Source organism: Sminthopsis crassicaudata, chromosome 1, assembly GCF_048593235.1.
Source record: "Sminthopsis crassicaudata isolate SCR6 chromosome 1, ASM4859323v1, whole genome shotgun sequence".
Lineage (NCBI taxonomy): Eukaryota > Metazoa > Chordata > Mammalia > Dasyuromorphia > Dasyuridae > Sminthopsis > Sminthopsis crassicaudata.
The window spans coordinates 622,997,035-623,014,378 of record NC_133617.1 but is presented as its reverse complement, the minus strand read 5'-3'; the positions used below and the strand labels follow the sequence as shown (position 1 = coordinate 623,014,378).

The following is a 17,344-nucleotide window of genomic DNA, read 5'->3' as shown; positions in this document are numbered from 1 at the left end:
CGTGGGATAATGCAAGGGCTTCTGGGAAGAACCACTTCAGCCAATGAGCTTGCTCCTTCTATCAAGTCAACCTGAGTTCTCACCTTGTAATTATCCAGACAACCTGAGTTCTCACCTAGTAATCCTAACAATTTTTTCCCCTCCTTCTCCCCCCCCCCCCCCCCGTTGACCAATACATGTTAACTATGTTAGAGTATAAATTAAATACAATATATGTATACATGACCAAACAGTTGTTTTGCTGTACAAAAAGAATCTGACTTTGAAATAGTGTACACTTAGCCTGTGAAGGAAATCAGAAATGTAGGCAGACAAAATTAGAGGGATTGGAAATTCTATGTAGTGGTTCATAATCACCTCCCAGAGTTCTTTTGCTGGGTGTAGCTGGTTCAATTCATTACTGCTCTATTGGAACTGATCTGGTTCATCTCATTATTGAAAATGGCCACATCCATCAGAATTGATCATCATATAGTATTGTTGTTGAAGTATACAACGATCTTCCTGGTCTTGCTCATTTCATTCAGCATCAGTTCATAAGTTTCTCTAGGCTTTTCTGAAATCATCCTGTTGGTCATTTCTTACAGAACAATAATATTCCATAATATTCATATACCACAATTTATTCAGCCAATCTCCAACTGATGGGCATTCAAGTAGTTTCTAGTTTCTGGCCACCACAAAGAGGGCTGCCACAAACATTCTTGCACATACAGGTCCCTTTCCCTTCTTTAAGATCTCTTTGGGATATAAGCCCAGTAGTAGCACTGCTGGGTAAAAGAGTATGCACAGTTTGATAACTTTTTGAGCATAATTCCAAATTGCTCTTCAGAATGGCTGGATGTATTCACAATTCCACCAACAATGTATCAGTGTACCTGTTTTCCCACATCCCTCCAACATTCTGCATTACCTTTCCCTGTCCTTCTAGCCAATCTGACAGATATGTAGTGGTATCTCAGAGTTGTCTTAATTTGCATTTCTCCGACTAATAATGATTTGGAGCATCTTTTCATATGACTAGAAATAGTTTCAATTTCTTTATCTGAGAATTGTCTGTTCATATCCTCAAAGGATGCTTTTGATTAGAATTTGTGAATCAAAGGTCCTAGCTTCCTGAATTGATAATGCATCAGCCAGGAGGGGTTGGGAATCAGAAAGGAATAAATCAATCTGAAAGGAATAGTTTCTTAAAGGGAGGCACTTCTGGATCACAGTGAGCAAGCCTTTATTCATTTTATCTGTAAAATGGGAGGAGGGGAGAGGAGAGGCTAGAGGTGATGATTGCTAAGGTTTTCTGGTCTCTTCCAGCTCTAATTCTGTGATCTTATGAACAGTTTGATCCTCATAGGTAGACAATTTATATCTCTTTTGTCATTTCATTAGAATTCAGGTCAAAACCTACCAAGAATACTTTTCTGAATTGAATGACTGAATCTGAATCCACCCAAATTTTTCTTACTTTATTAATGCATCTACATAATCTTGAACTTTTTATATAAAATATCATATATATTTCTTCTCTCTTTTCTCCATGAGATTATAAGCATTTTATGTTAAGAAACTACATCTAAACAAGTCTTTAGAAACCTTAAAAAAGCTAGTATGGTGCCATGTTGCTATTAGTAAATGCTTAATTATAATTCTTAGAATGATAACTATGATAATAATTATACACTTTTTTCTCTGTTCTATTGTTCATCCTAAAAACAGACATCTTGATGGTTTGATAGATCAATTTGTATTATTGTATAACTTTACAATGTAAGTCCAATCAGCCAGTAGTCCTCAGAATATTTAATCACTCTTCTGGCTCTAGTTTTTGCTTGGCCAGCTGAACTATTTAGTGAAAGATTAATGTTTATCTGTAGATTGCAGGTTGTGGCCTTATTGGTAATTTTTTTGTTAAGAATAGAAGCAGTAGGTTAATATTCCACTGTGAATATTTTTTTGGATCTAACCCAATAAAAGCAGATGGAAATCCAACCAGTTGTTCATCAGCATACCTGCCAAATTTTGAACTTCAAAGAAAAGATCACTGGTGAGGAAATGGAGACTTTTATTGACTCTCAGTTCACTTCACTTGCATCTGATGCAAATTCCATGTTGTACTTGAGGGAGATGAAGCAGGTCTCAGCTGTAGGCACTAGGGAACATGACCAACAAAGATGTTTCTTATATAAGTTCCATCTGTCATTCCAGTCAGGAATTAGTAGCTTGATAGAAATATAAGAATGTGATATTTTAAAAAATTCATTACTCTTAAAATACCTAGGAAAAGGTGCTGTACACTGGAGGGCAATAAATAATAGTTGCAGTTAATAGTTACATTGTGGAGGAGGATTGACTAGGATCATTGTTATCAATGTTAATGAATGGATTTCTTTAGCCACACTTTTCTGGGGAAAGAGTAAGTCTATGTGGAGTTGAACTGCATTTTAGTCCTGATGGTTAGTCAATTAAGAGCTTTTGAAGAAAGCAGGATGTCCTGCAGAAATGCCCTGGGGAGAAATACATCTGCTTGAAAATCAGGCTTGAGAGCACTTGTGGGAGGCTTTCTTTTTATCTTGTAAATACTGTTAAAAATGGGAAAGTAATGTCTTAAAGTCTTCTTACTGAAGAGTTACCTGCCTCTCCATTCTCCTATTTTATAGTCTCCCAAAACAAATGCATTTGAAAAATAATACATATTTTACATGTATGAACAAATTTTTAAAGTCATGAAACTGGTCATTCTTTTTAATTTTTTTCCCCTCATTTATTTTCCAGGGGACGATACTTTAAAGCTGTGGGACATCCGACAATTTAAGAAACCACTTTTTTCTGCTTCAAATCTTCCTACCTTCTTCTCAATGTAAGTGGCTGTTCTTTGTACATGATGCATTTAAAGTTGGCAGAGAAATACAAAGTTTCTTCTAATTCGGGATTATTTACATTATTTAGGTTATCCAAAAGAAGGCCTTGGGATTTAACACAGCACTCCTATGTCTGGCCTCTTTTTGTTAATGTAATACTTTTTGTTTTTTAGTTTATCCTCCAAACAATGAAAAGTCAGGGTTGAAGGTTCTTATTGGGATATTTTTGTGTGTGAGTAAGTTAAAGTATGAGGTAGTTTTGAAATAGAATATATACTAAAATATATGTGTCAATATATATGTGTGTGTAAATGTAAATATCAGAAGCATTTTTGCTTAATGAATAAAGGTCCAACTTTAGAATCAGAAAGATTTGGGTTGGGGTTCTTTTAACACTTTTAGCTGTGTGATCACAGAGTTAGCAGCTGTGTCTGACTTTATGAAACTTCGTGAGGTTTTCTTGGCAAAGATGCTGCAGCGGTTTGCCACTTCCTTCTCCAAAGGATAAAGGCAGACAGAGATAAAGTGAGTTGCCCTGGGTCACACAGCTAGTGAGAGGCTGCATTTGAACTTGTCTTCCTGACTCTAGGCCCAGAACTCTATCTACCTAGCTGCCTCCTGTGTGGTGCTAGACCCCATTTCCCAAAGTAACTAATCAGAGACATCTTCAGGTACAAAGAGGAAGTATTTATTTAGTTCCTGCAAGGAGAGGCCCAGACACACACCTGGGACCCATCCCTGCTCCTACCTTGTGCTTGTGAACCTAGCCAGCTTTTGCCTTGTCCAAGATTTAAAAGGCAAAAGACCTGAGCCTTTTCATTGGATAGACTAAAAGGATATAACCATCTTTGACCAATGTTTGTTTCCTGTGGGTCATGACACTTCTTTGAGGGTCTGACCTTTAGAGACCACGTGATCTCTGAAACCCAGGATTCAAGGCCTGGGAATAGGGATCATGTGACTTAGTCTCAGTACTGAGAAAGTTTCATCCAATCAGTCCCATTCATCAAAACTATAATTGACTAAATAATAGTCCATTGCATCAATAATAGATCCAGTTTTATTCCAAGAATTTCCTATATTAATGAAACAATAGGTGACTACAAAAATTTAATTCTTCTCTCTCTTTTATATATACAAATATATATGTGCTTTTTTATTATATAGTATTACAATATTTATTATATAGCATTACAATAAACTTTAATTCTAATATTATGCAAATACATTTACATATAATACTTCTTAACCAAGCATTTGTAACATTTACTTATTCATGTCATTCTCAGTTTGAATGAATATTATATTCATTTTATTAAATAACTTAAATAGTTTTGTAGATTATCACAGAGAATCAGCAGCAGAAGCAAGGTTTGAGCTTCCAACACTGTGGTTAGATCAGTGACAGATTTGTCTATCACTGTAGAGATGTAATTTTACATTGATGTTCACTGAAATTAGTGTTGAAGGGAATGAATTACCAAATTTAGAAAGCTGCAAGATTTTAAAAATACATAGAAATACCTTATGGTTTTCATCTAAAAAATATTTTAATAGGTACACAATTTACAAGATTGCTACCAATAATACTGTTTGTGCAGTGTGGATCATACCATAAGTTTCCAGAAGGCAAGATTTGTGCATGTTTGTGTGTGTGTGTTTTGCAGATTATTTATACAACCAGACTTCCAATAACAAGATTTATTAATAACAGCCATCTACAGCTATCCAGCTTGGACTTCATTTAATGGCAACTGACAAGACCAATTCAAAGCTTTGGTGATGGAGGGAATTGGTCTTAAAAAATAATTCCATCATCATAGAGTCTAGTCATGAAATTAATCTGATCTTTTTTTTTTTTTTCCTCTTTTTGTTTCTAGCCCAAATTCAGAAATAAAGATGAAAAGACAGGAATTAACCACTAGCCTTTTGCTTTCTCTATTAATAATAATGACACCATCACCTTTTCAAAAGCTTATGGCAACTATTTGTGTCTCCTCAGGACCGATTGCTGCTTCAGCCCAGATGATAAGCTTTTGGTCACTGGAACATCTGTTAAGAAGGGAGGTGGCAATGGCAGGCTTGTCTTTTTTGAGCGTCAGACATTCCATAAAGTATATGAAATAGATGTCACCAATGCAGTATGTATCTTTTACTTTACTTCTGCTATTGAAATAAAATTTGCATGGTAGTAAGGATCTTCTGCCATTTTTAGTATATCCCCCCTCAGTATAATAATAAGATGTCTAAACAATGGGCTTTCCCTTTTAGGCACGTGGGGCATTTGGGGCAGATAGGGATTGCTATATAGAAGGATCTTGCTGAATGTAGTGCCACTATGGTTATCACTGTTCCTTTCAGCCTACTTCAGGAAGGAATTTCACCAGAGAAAGGCATCCTTCTAGGGTGTGTCTGTATGGGTTTATTTAGAGGAATACTGCAAAGGAGAGGAGTAAAATTTTTATATATGCAAGGGGTAACAAAGGCAGGGGTTGTTGTTCTAGACTAGCAGAACTTTTTTTGTGTGTCCCTAATTGCTTGTTTTGTTTTAGAATAAAAGCTCAATGCTGTTGTGTTATTCAGTTGTGTCCAACTCATGAATCATATTATTTATAGGGTTTTCTTAAAGAGGCAGAGATTATGGAGTGGTTTGCCATTTTCTTCTCTAATGGATTAAGGCAAACAGAGTTAAGTTATTTGCCCAGTGTCACAAAGCTAGTATGTGTCTGAAACCACATTTGAACTCAGGTTTTTCTGACTCCAGGTTCATCTCTATCCATTGAGCTATTTTGCTACTTTCGAAGGCTCAATATGGGTTCATTCAACTTTTACTTAGTTGGCAATTTACCTATACTAGAGATAATTTCAATGACTTAAAAACTTTAGGTTTATTCTCAGGCATTCCCAGAAGAGCTAGAATATATTATGAAACTAGAATTCTTATCAAGAATAGTTGGAATATATATAGTAGGAGAAGCAATTCTCACATTCTTTACAGCGCTTTTATTTTACATTATTTAGTTAATAAAACAGACCATTGTACTTTTCCAAGAGAGCATAAAATGGACCAATTAAGAACTTGGCATGTATAGATTTTTTAATGTAGTGCACAGCTCTTTAGTAAATTCCTCTACCATTAACTTTACTTATATGGATTAATCAAGCTTTTTCAGTTCTTTGTAAACAGTTGCTTTAGCAGTGAAGACAACTGAACAAATGTTTTTAGAATATTGTCAATAAAACTGTTTTACTAGTCCTTTATAATTAAGTACTCAGTACTCTGAGAGTGAGTGTGTGTGTGTGTGTGTGTGTGTGTGTGTATTTGCAACTATTAAGTTTGAAGCTACATTTTTGTTTCAACCTGTAGAGGAAGTAAACAAACTTTTTGTAAATCCTAATCTTGTGACATAATTTGCTGTGTTCAAACACTAATAATATTTTAGTGAAATTAGTGTTTCCAGGAGCCAATTATAACACTGGACATCTAAGAAAAGGACTTTTGAGTACATTAACTTAAATCCAAAAATATAAAATTATTGTAATTAGTTGTTCCAGAAGAAATTGACGATTTTTTCCCACTATAACTTTCACTTATTTGTACATTTCAACATTGTTTAGTGTTATTTTTTTGTCAAATTACTACTGAGACAATTAAAATAAATTAAAGAATGTTGAAAAATGAAGATATTTTAAAGGCACTGAGATTTTACAGTTTGCTGAAGAGACATGCTATTTGTTGGAAAGATGAGGGCTCATGATGTGACCAATTTACATCCTGAGTTAATTAGTTTTTTCAAAAATAAATTTTTATTGATATATTTTGTTTTTTATATCATTCAAAGTTCTCTTAGTCTCTATTCCCTTCCAGTTTCCCAAAGAACAATCCTATATAACAAGTAATATTTTTAAAGTGAGTGGGGAAAAAAGAAAAAAGAGAAAGAGAAAAAATCAGCAAAACTGATCGACATATCAAAAAATTTTAAAATGTATGCAGTATATCACTTTTGATTTCCTGCCTCTGCCAAGGAGTAAGATGTGAAAGTTCCTTTAGAGAGTGAGGATCTTCTCATTTTTCTTCTTTGGAACCATCCTTATACTTTATGATTTTCCTATGTTCACTTTTGATTTTTTAATTGTTCTTTCCATTTACATTGTTGTAGTTATTATGCATATTGTTTTCTTGACTCTGTTAAATTCAGTCATATAAATCTTTTCTTGATTTTTATATTCATCATATTTGTTGTCTCTTAGAGCAGTTATGTTCTATTGCGTTCATATATAATAATTTAGTTATTCCCCAATTTATGTGCACCTAATTACTTTTTTTTTTTTTTTTTTTTGCTGAAGCAGTTAGGTTTAAGTGACTTGCCCAGTGTCACACAGCTAGGAAGTGTTAAGTATCTGGGACTAGATTTGAACTCGGGTCCTCCTGACTTCAGGGCTGGTACTCTATCCACTGTGCTACCTAGCCGACCTTATTTAATTACTTTTCTAACCAATTATTTTGTCAGGGTCAACTGTTAATGATTTATAATTCATGATTAATTACAATTTACAATTAGTGATTAACAATTTCTGTTAATGATGATTGCTATTTAGTTACCATCTTTTTCCATTTCACCTGAAATTGCAATGAGAATTGTAAATTCAACAAAAGTAGATATGAAGCTTTACTTAAAAAAAACTAAGGCCCAATTAATAAAATATTACCCGTTTTACATTTTCTTTTTTTATACTTTACCTGTCTTTTTCCTATGAATATTGCCTCTGTGTGCCTTTTTACCCTGGCACCTTTGTAGCTTCTGTTTCTTTCTCCTAAGAGTTTAATTCTGTCAGGACTTCTCATGGATTAAACACTGAGATATACATTTGTATCATAGGCTCGTAGGTCCTATTGACAACCCAAAAAATGTCAAAATGAACCTTACCCATTAGGCCCAACTACACCTGTGCCTTGTCAAAATGTGATTGGTTTCAGCTGTGGGTTGTTCCAGAGGCAGTATAGCAGGCCTGAAGACCAGAGACTAATCTCTGGCTTTTAGCCCACAGCTCTGTTCCAGGAAGATACAACAGAAACATAATAGAAGACAGCATGGAAACATTTTTCTTTCTTTGCTTTAGGTACTTTCTGATTTTTCCAAGGTATCTAATGTTAAACATTATAATATATTCAATAGCTCCTCAGAAAGCTTTTCTTTGAGGTAAGTTTTTCTTAATAACCTGGTGTTAAGGAGTATGTGTCTTCAGATAACCTGCATTGTACATATTCTTTATGTTAGTCTTGTGTATACCATGGAAAAGGTTAAATGTGCATGTCAGAAAATGATCTTGAATCTTACACAGAATATCTTTAGTTTACAGTGTTGAAACAAATAGCAATTTATTTCACTGTCATGAAGCTGTACTCATCATGAAAAAATAGCTCTAAATCAGGCTTGTTAATAGAATGGATAGCAGAGGGAAAGAAATTATAACATAATTCAGAATGTCCTCCTCGCATTTATAAATATATGTGTGAATATGCATTTCTTTCTTTCTTTCTTTCTTTCTTTCTTTCTTTCTTTCTTTCTTTCTTTCTTTCTTTCTTTCTTTCTTTCTTTCTTTCTTTCTTTCTTTCTTTCTTTCTTTCTTTCTTTCTCTTCTTTCTTTCTTTCTTTCTTTCTTTCTTTCTTTCTTTCTTTCTTTCTTTCTTTCTTTCTTTCTTTCTTTCTTTCTTTCTTTCTTTCTTTCTTTCTTTCTTTCTTTCTTTCTTTCTTTCTTTCTTTCTTTCTTTCTTTCTTTCTTTCTTTCTTTCTTTCTTTCTTTCTTTCTTTCTTTCTTTCTTTCTTTCTTTCTTTCTTTCTTTCTTTCTTTCTTTCTTTCTTTCTTTCTTTCTTTCTTTCTTTCTTTCTTTCTTTCTTTCTTTCTTTCTTTCTTTCTTTCTTTCTTTCTTTCTTTCTTTCTTTCTTTCTTTCTTTCTTTCTTTCTTTCTTTCTTTCTTTCTTTCTTTCTTTCTTTCTTTCTTTCTTTCTTTCTTTCTTTCTTTCTTTCTTTCTTTCTTTCTTTCTTTCTTTCTTTCTTTCTTTCTTTCTTATTTGCTGAGGCAATTGAGGATAAGTGATCTGCTCAGGACACAGCTAGGAAGTGCTAAGTGTCTGAGATCAGATTTGAACTCAGGTCCTCCTGACTACTTCAGGGCTAATGCTCTATCCACTATGCCACCTAGATGCCCCATGAATGTGTATGTTCATGTATTTTTATATTTATGTAGTTTACAGTGTCATAGGAAAGCTATAAGAGTTTTAAGTAGAAAACTTAAAAAATTGTTGAGTAACCAAAAAGTTATCAAATTGTGCATACCCTTTGATCCAACAGTATTACTACTGAGCTTATATCCCAAAGAGATCTTAAAGGAGGGAAAAGGATCCACATGTGCAAAAAATGTGACAGACCTTTTCATAGTGGCTAGAAACTGGAAATTGAATGGATGTCCATCAATTGGAGAATAATTGGGTAAATCATGTATATGAATGTTATAGAATATTATTGTTCTGTAAGAAATGACCAACAGGAGGAATACAGAGAGGCTTGGAGAGACATGCATGAACTGATGCTGAGTGAAATGAGCAGAACTAGGAGATCATTTTACACTTCAACAATACTGTATGATGATCAAATCTGATGATCATGTCTCTCTTACACAATGAGAGGATCCAAATCAATTCCAATTGATCAGTAATGAACAGAACCAGGTACACCCAGAGAAAGAACACTGTGTTCTCTTTCTGTTTCTACTCTTTCTGTTATTGTTTGCTTGCATTTTTGTTTTTCTTAGGTTATTTTTACCTTCTTTCTAAATCTGATTTTTCTTGTGCGGCAAGGCAACTGTATAAATATGTATACATATACTGTACTTAACATACTTTAACATATTTAACATGTATGGGACTACCTACTATCTAGGGGAGGAGGTGGAGAAAAAGAGGGGAAAAGTCTGAACAGAAATTTTTGCAAGGGTCAATGTTGAAAAAATTATCCATGCATATGTTTTGTCAATTAAAAAAAAAATTGTTGAGTAACCTAACAGTATCTGTGGCTTTTAGATTTCTTGGATAAAATGTCTGAACTGTATTGATTACATTTTGAAGAACAAAAGATTAAGTTGTTTTGTCTTGTAAATAAACAGTATAAAGTTGTGATAGAAATAGACATTTGACTAAACTACCAGATAAAATGTCGTGTGTATGTTTGTGTGTGTGTGAATATGTATTTTTTTTTATTTAAAGCTTTTTATTTACAAAACATAATGCACGGGTAATTTTTTCAACATTGACCCTTGCAAAATCTTTTGTTCCAAATTTTCCCCTCCTTCTCTCCACTCCCTCCCCAGTTGTCAAGTAATCCAATACATGATAAATATGTTAAAATATATGTTAAATCCTATATATGTATATATTTTATACAGTTATCTTGCTGCACAAGAAAAATCAGATCAAGAAGGAAGAAAAAGAAAAACTGAAAGAAAACAAAATGCAAGCAAATTACAGCAGAGAGAGTGAGAATGTTATGTTGTATTCTACCCTCTGTTCTCACAGTTTTCTCTCTGGGTATAGATGGCTCTCGTCATCACTGAACAAGTGTAACTGGTTTGAATCATCTCATTGTCGAAGAGAGCCACGTCCATCAGAACTGATCGTTGTATAGTCTTGTTGTTGCCATGTATAACGATTCCCTGGTTCTGTTCATTTCACTTAGCATCACTTCATGTAGGTCTCCCCAAGCCTCTTTGTATTCATCCTAATAGTCATTTATTACAAAACAATAATTGTAATATTCTTCTTTAAAGTGTAATGTTCTCTGGGAACAGGTTTCTTTGGGGTACTTTGGAGGCAGCCTTAGTTTCAGTTCAGTGTAATCACCCCAAATGCAGCCAGGAGTTAAAGTCCAAAACCTTTATTGTTTCCTTCAAAGTATTTTCTCCTTTCCTGGGGCCTGGTTAGCTTTCTTAGAGGCCTATCTCTCTCCTTGGTTCCCAAGAGCGCCTGTTGCTAGTCCTTTGCCTTTGCCAGCTTCTGCCTCTAGCTTCCTTCTAATGAGCTTCCAGTGGTTCTCCTTCTTAGCTCTGAGAGGTCTTCCTTATATCTTCCACACTGAGTACACCAATCATTATATCACTAGGAAACCAATATTTGTTGTAGGATTAAATCAGTGCTAAACTAGATTTAATCATTGTCTCCTCAATTCCACTTACTTAGCACCTTGTAAGAATCCTAGCAAATAATGTTCTATAACATTCATATACCACAATTTATTTAGCCATTCTCCAACTGATGCCACAAACATTTTTGCACATGTGGGTTTCTTTCCCTCCTTTAAGATCTCTTTGAGATATAATCCCAATAGAAACACTGCTGGGTCAAAGGGTATGCACAGTTTGATAACTTTTTGAGTATAGTTCCAAATTGCTCTCCAGAATGGTTGGATCTGTTCACAACTCCACCAACAATGTATCAGTGTCCCAGTTTTCCCACATCCCCTCTAACATTGGTCATTATCATTTCCTGTCATGTTAGCCAATCTGAGAGGTGTGTACTGGTATCTCAGAGTTTTATTAATTTGCATTCTCTGATCAATAGTGATTTGGAACACCTCTCATGTGGCTACAAATAGTTTCAATTTCTTCATCTGATAATCGTTCATATCCTTTGAAGATTTATCAATTGGAGAATGGCATCAACTATTATATATTTGAGTCAATTCTCTATATATTTTAGAAATGAGGCCTTTATCAGAACCTTTGGGTGTAAAAATGTTTTCCAAATTTATTGCTTCTCTTCTAATCTTGTCTGCACTAGTTTTGTTTGTACAAAAACTTTTTAACTTAATATAATTGAAATTATCTATTTTGTGATCAATAATGATCTCTAATTCTTCTTTGGTCAAAAATTTCTTCCTCCTTCACAGATCTGAGAGGTAAACTCCTATGTCCTAATATATTTATAATATCATTCTGTATGCCTAGATGATGAACCCATTTTGACCTTATCTTGGTATATGGTATTAGGTATGGCTGTATGCCTACTTTCTTCCATAACAGTTTCCAATTTTCCCAGCAGTTTTTGTCAAATAGTGAATTCTTATCCCAAAAAATCTTTGGGTTTGTCAAATACTAAATTGTTATAGCCATTGGCTATTTTGTTCTGTGAACCTAACCTATTCCACTGACCAATTTCTCTATTTCTTAGTCAGTACCAAATGGTTTTGATGACGGCTGCTTTATGATATAGTTTTAAATCTAGAAAAGCTAGGTCACCTTCATTTGCTTTTCTCTTCACTAATTCCTTTTGTTCTTCCAGATGAATTTTGTTATTATTTTTTCTAGGTCAGTAAAATAGTTCCTTGAGAGTTTGATTGGTTTAGCACTAAATAAATAGATTAATTTGGTAGTATTGTTATTACATTCGCTCAGCCTATCCAAGAGCACTTAATATTTTTCCAGTTGCTTAGATCTGACTTTATTTGTGTGGAAAGTGCTTTATAGTTTTGCTCAAATAGTTCCTGACTTTCCCTTGGCAGATAGTTTCCCAAATATTTTATACTTTTGACAGTTATTTTAAATGGAATTTCTCTTTGTATCTCTTGCTGTTGGATTTTCTTAGTGATATATAAGAATGCTGATAATTTATGTGGGTTTATTTTGTATCCTGCAACTTTGCTAACTTTGTGTATTATTTCTAATAGTTGTTTAGTTGATTCTCTAGGGTAAAATGCCTTTTTTGTATCATTAAATATTTTCCCATCTTGTAAAGTTACTAAAGCAAAACTTGAATTGTTCTATGCTTTAGCTATTTACCTTATTGCAGAGATTTCTTGCATATTCTGCCTCTATTTAGAAATAAATTATTCACTTCATATGTTTCTGAAACATTAGAATGATCAGTTAATTATAAAATGTCACTCAACTGGATTTCATAAACAGATATTACATAATGACTTCCCAGTTCTATTTTTTTTAAAACTGAGGCAATTGGGGTTAAGTGACTTGCCCAGGGTCACACAGCTAGTAAATATCTGAGACCAGATTTGAACTCAGGTCCTCCTGACTTCAGGGCTGGTGCTTTTTCCACTGTGCTACCTAGCTGCCCCCCATTCCTATTATTTCTATCTAAGAAATATATGTATTATTAGCAGAAAACTACTAATACAATCAAGGCAATTTTATAGCTTAAAAATAACACAGTAAGACTAATGATCTAGATTTTACTAAGTTTCAGTGACAGAATTGTGAGCTGATGCTGAGATTATCAGCCATTAACAATCAGAATGATTAGCAACAACTGGAAGCAGAATGAAACTTTTCATTCACCACAATTTCATCTTCATACAAATGTGTAATAAAGGCATCCACTAAGCCATCCCTAGACCACTTAGGGTGTCATTTGTGAATATGTATCAGAGGAAACTGTCTCTGTTACTTTTGCTTATTTCTTAAGTGTACAGCACACATTTTCAAAATATATATATATATATATATATATATATATATATATATATATATATATATATATATATATATATATATATATATACACAAACAGTTCTCCCTAGGAACATAGGCTGATAATACTAATATACTCTCTGCATGTAAAGATGATGTGATAGATCAGGGAAGAATCTTGGATTGTTATGGTAATCATAGTGAGTTTGCTTTCATTCATCTATTTTTTTTTTTTAATCTGATCTCTGTTATGACTAAAAGTGTAACTATATGTAATAGCTGACCAGTGTGAAATCTGAATAAAACTCAGCCGATTTGGACTGAACCTATGATCCTGACCTCATTAATGTAATTTAAGGAAAAAGACACCTTATCACATATACATAGGGAGTGACATGTATGTTGTACAAACATTTGTGTGTTAGTTTTATATTTTGCTATGATTTCTGTTAGTAATGCTTTGACATAAATTTGATAGATTTAAAGTATACTCCAGAAAAATATAGTTTTGAGAAATGATTGCTAGATTCTTAGAAGATTTATTCATAGAAAAGAATAGAAATTGTTAGGCATTTCAAAACAGTTTAAAAAGAGATTATAAGGTCCTCTTTTTTTTTTTTTTTTTTTTTTTTTTTTAAGCAAATAAATCGAGATGTTCTTTTAATGAGAGTAAAGAAAAACATACCTTAAAGCAACCTTTTTCATCACTGATTTGGTTTTTTCTCTACCATCTGACAGCACCAGTTTTTGTTTATTTAGCAGAGTGGTATGTTAAAGGGGCTTTAAACTGTTCCTTTGACCTATTGTCTCAAGTTTTAAATCTTCTTGGAATGAAAGAAAGCAAAGATGCATTTCTTGGAATGCAGTAAGGATGGATACATTGTTGAATGGGCCAAGAATCACTTCTTTTATGTTAGCGTGTGTTTTCATTATTAAAGGAGTCAGATAGTCTTCATACTTTTAAGGAAAGTCTATACCCCACAATATTAGCTTTGTATGTAATAATTTGACTTATATAAAGAAAAGTACCTGTTTATTTTGCTATTAATAAAATTTGGTGGTGATTGCATGTGTAAAAGAAATGGTGTCTTCAAGCCTGTCCAGTCTATATTAACCAGTATAGTTCTATTATTTTCTCCATTCTGGTTTTTTTCTCAGAACAAAGCATTGTGTTCAGCCCTGGAAAGACAAAGATATGTTTGAAGACATTGTGTCCACCACTGGGGACTTAAAGACAATATCAGGATAGTCTCTGCTCTCTAGGAGCATCTTAGATGGGAAACAGCTAAATTTTTTTTTTTTTTTTTTTATTTAGAATTTTTTTCCTACAGTATATATGCATGAGTAATTTTTTTTTTATAATATTATCCCTTGTATTCATTTTTCCAAATTATTCCCCCCTCCCTCCACACCCTCCCCCCAATGACAGGCAGTCCCATACATTTTACATATGTTACAATATAATCCAGATACATTATATGTGTGTAAATACCATTTTCTTGTTGCACATTAAGTATTAGATTCCGAAGGTATAAGTAACCTGGGTAGATAGACAGTAGTGCTAACAATTTACATTCACTTCCCAGTGTTCCTTCTCTGGGTGTAGTTATTTCTGTCCATCATTGATCAACTGGAAGTGAGTTGGATCTTCTTTATGTTGAAGATATCCACTTCCATCAGAATACCTCTTCATACAGCATTGAAGTGTACAGCGATCTTCTGGTTCTATTCATTTCACTCAGCATCAGTTGATGTAAGTCTCTCCAAGCCTCTCTGTATTCCTCCTGCTGGTCATTTCTTACAGAGCAATAATATCCCATAACCTTCATATACCATAATTTACCCAACCATTCTCCAATTGATGGACATCCATTCATCTTCCAGTTTCTAGCTACTACAAAAAGAGCTGCCACAAACATTTTGGCACATACAGGTCCCTTTCCGCTCTTCAGTATTTCTTTGGGATATAAGCCAAATAGCAGCAATGCTGGGTCAAAGGGTATGCACAGTTTGATAACTTTTGGGGCATAGTTCCAAATCGCTCTCCAGAATGGCTGGATTCTTTCACAACTCCACCAACAATGCATTAGTGTCCCAGTTTTCCCACATCCCCTCCAACATTAATCATTATTTGTTCCTGTCATCTTAGCCAATCTGACAGGTGTGTAGTGGTATCTCAGAGTTGTCTTAATTTGCATTTCTCTAATTTGGAACACTTTTTCATATGAGTGGATATAGTTTCAATTTCATCATCTGAAAACTGTCTGTTCATATCCTTTGACCATTTATCAATTGGAGAATGGTTTGATTTCTTATAAATTAGGGTCAGTTCTCTATATATTTTGGAAATGAGACCTTTATCAGAACCTTTAACTGTAAAAATATTTTCCCAATTTGTTACTTCCCTTCTAATCTTGTTTGCATTAGTATTGTTTGTACAGAAACTTTTTAGTTTGATGTAATCAAAATCTTCTATTTTGTGATCAATAATGATCTCTAGTTCTCCTCTGGTCATAAATTCCTTCCTCCTCCACAGGTCTGAGAGGTAGACTATTCTCTGTTCCTCTAATCTATTTATGATCTCATTCTTTATGCCTAAATCATGGACCCATTTTGATCTTATCTTGGCATATGGTGTTAAGTGTGGATCCATATCTAATTTCTGCCATACTAATTTCCAGTTTTCTCAACAGTTTTTTCCAAATAATGAATTTTTGTCCCTAATGTTGGTATCTTTGGGTTTGTCAAACACTAGATTGCTATAGATGTACCCTTTTTTGTCCTTTGTATCCAATCTGTTCCACTGATCGGCTGGTCTATTTCTTAGCCAATACCAAATGGTTTTGGTGACTGCTGCTATATAATATAGCTTTAGATCAGGTACACTTAGACCACCTTCCTCTGACTTTTTTTTCATTAGTTCCCTTGCAATTCTCGACCTTTTATTCTTCCATATGAATTTTGTTGTTATTTTTTCTAGGTCATCCTGTTTTTATAGAATAACATCTACATGTATGGATGGGGTGGATAAGGAAAGATATGACCTTTAATTTCATTGATTTCCTAGTGAGGAAACCTATTAATTAACTCTTTGTCTTACTAAGTTGCCAAGGATGCTTAGAGATTAAGTGACTTACCTAGATCACATAATCTGAGACATTTGTATATATTGTACAATTATATTAAAGTTCCTTGGATATTATCTACATCTTATAAAGTGGATTTTCTAAAATCAAAAAATATTTCTTTCTCTACATTTTAATTCTCTGGAGTGTGTTAAAGCAAATAGTACTGTGACTGCTATAGTTTAGCTACTCCTCAACTCCCACCTTATTTATTGTTCTTGGCTTCCTTTCTAGGATGAACTCCAAAATATAATCTAGATGCTGAATTTCCAGGCTTTCTTTCTCCTCTTCCTCCTCCTCCTCCTCCTTTCTTGTTCTTTCTTCTTTCTTCTAATAATTGACTTTATAAGTTATCACATGTAATAATGTTTTTTATTCTCTTATTTTACATCAGTTATTTAAAAAAACTCATCTAAAATTATGAAAAGAAATTTCCTTTAACCACAATCACAGGAATTGGGAACTTTCAAAATGATGAGATTTAACGAGAAAAACAGAGAAAATAACCAGAATGAGAAATACTTAAAATATTTTTAAAATTTTGTTTGTGATTGTGTTAGATAGCTATTTGGTTAATGGTCTCATATTTTGAAATATCAGAATTAGCATGTCATTTTGGAAGCCACAGTTAATTTTTAATTCTTTAGATTCACTCTCCAATTTGTGAATTAGCAATACTTTTTTCTTTTTCTTCTTTATGGCATCCTTATTTCACTACTCCCTACCATCTTAGAATTTGTTAATATTGTAAATTGCAAAAATATTCTTGCTTTAGATTTCCCATCCTCAGAAAATTATAAGCAAGAAAATTGACTTAGTTTTTTGTTTTGGGGGTGTTCTGCAGAAAACTTGAATTAAATATAGAAATGTCTCTGGGTTCTTCAACT

At 33.5% G+C, this 17,344-nt stretch overlaps 1 protein-coding gene across 1 annotated transcript in view; it reads left to right on the top strand.

Annotated features, from left to right (window-relative positions):
* The window catches only part of WDR70 (WD repeat domain 70), a 295,974-nt gene that overhangs the window by 236,126 nt on the left and 42,504 nt on the right, over positions 1–17,344 (top strand). The window contains 2 exon segments of the mRNA XM_074282629.1: positions 2,770–2,854; positions 4,858–4,996. Coding sequence (XP_074138730.1) covers positions 2,770–2,854; positions 4,858–4,996 — 224 coding nt within the window.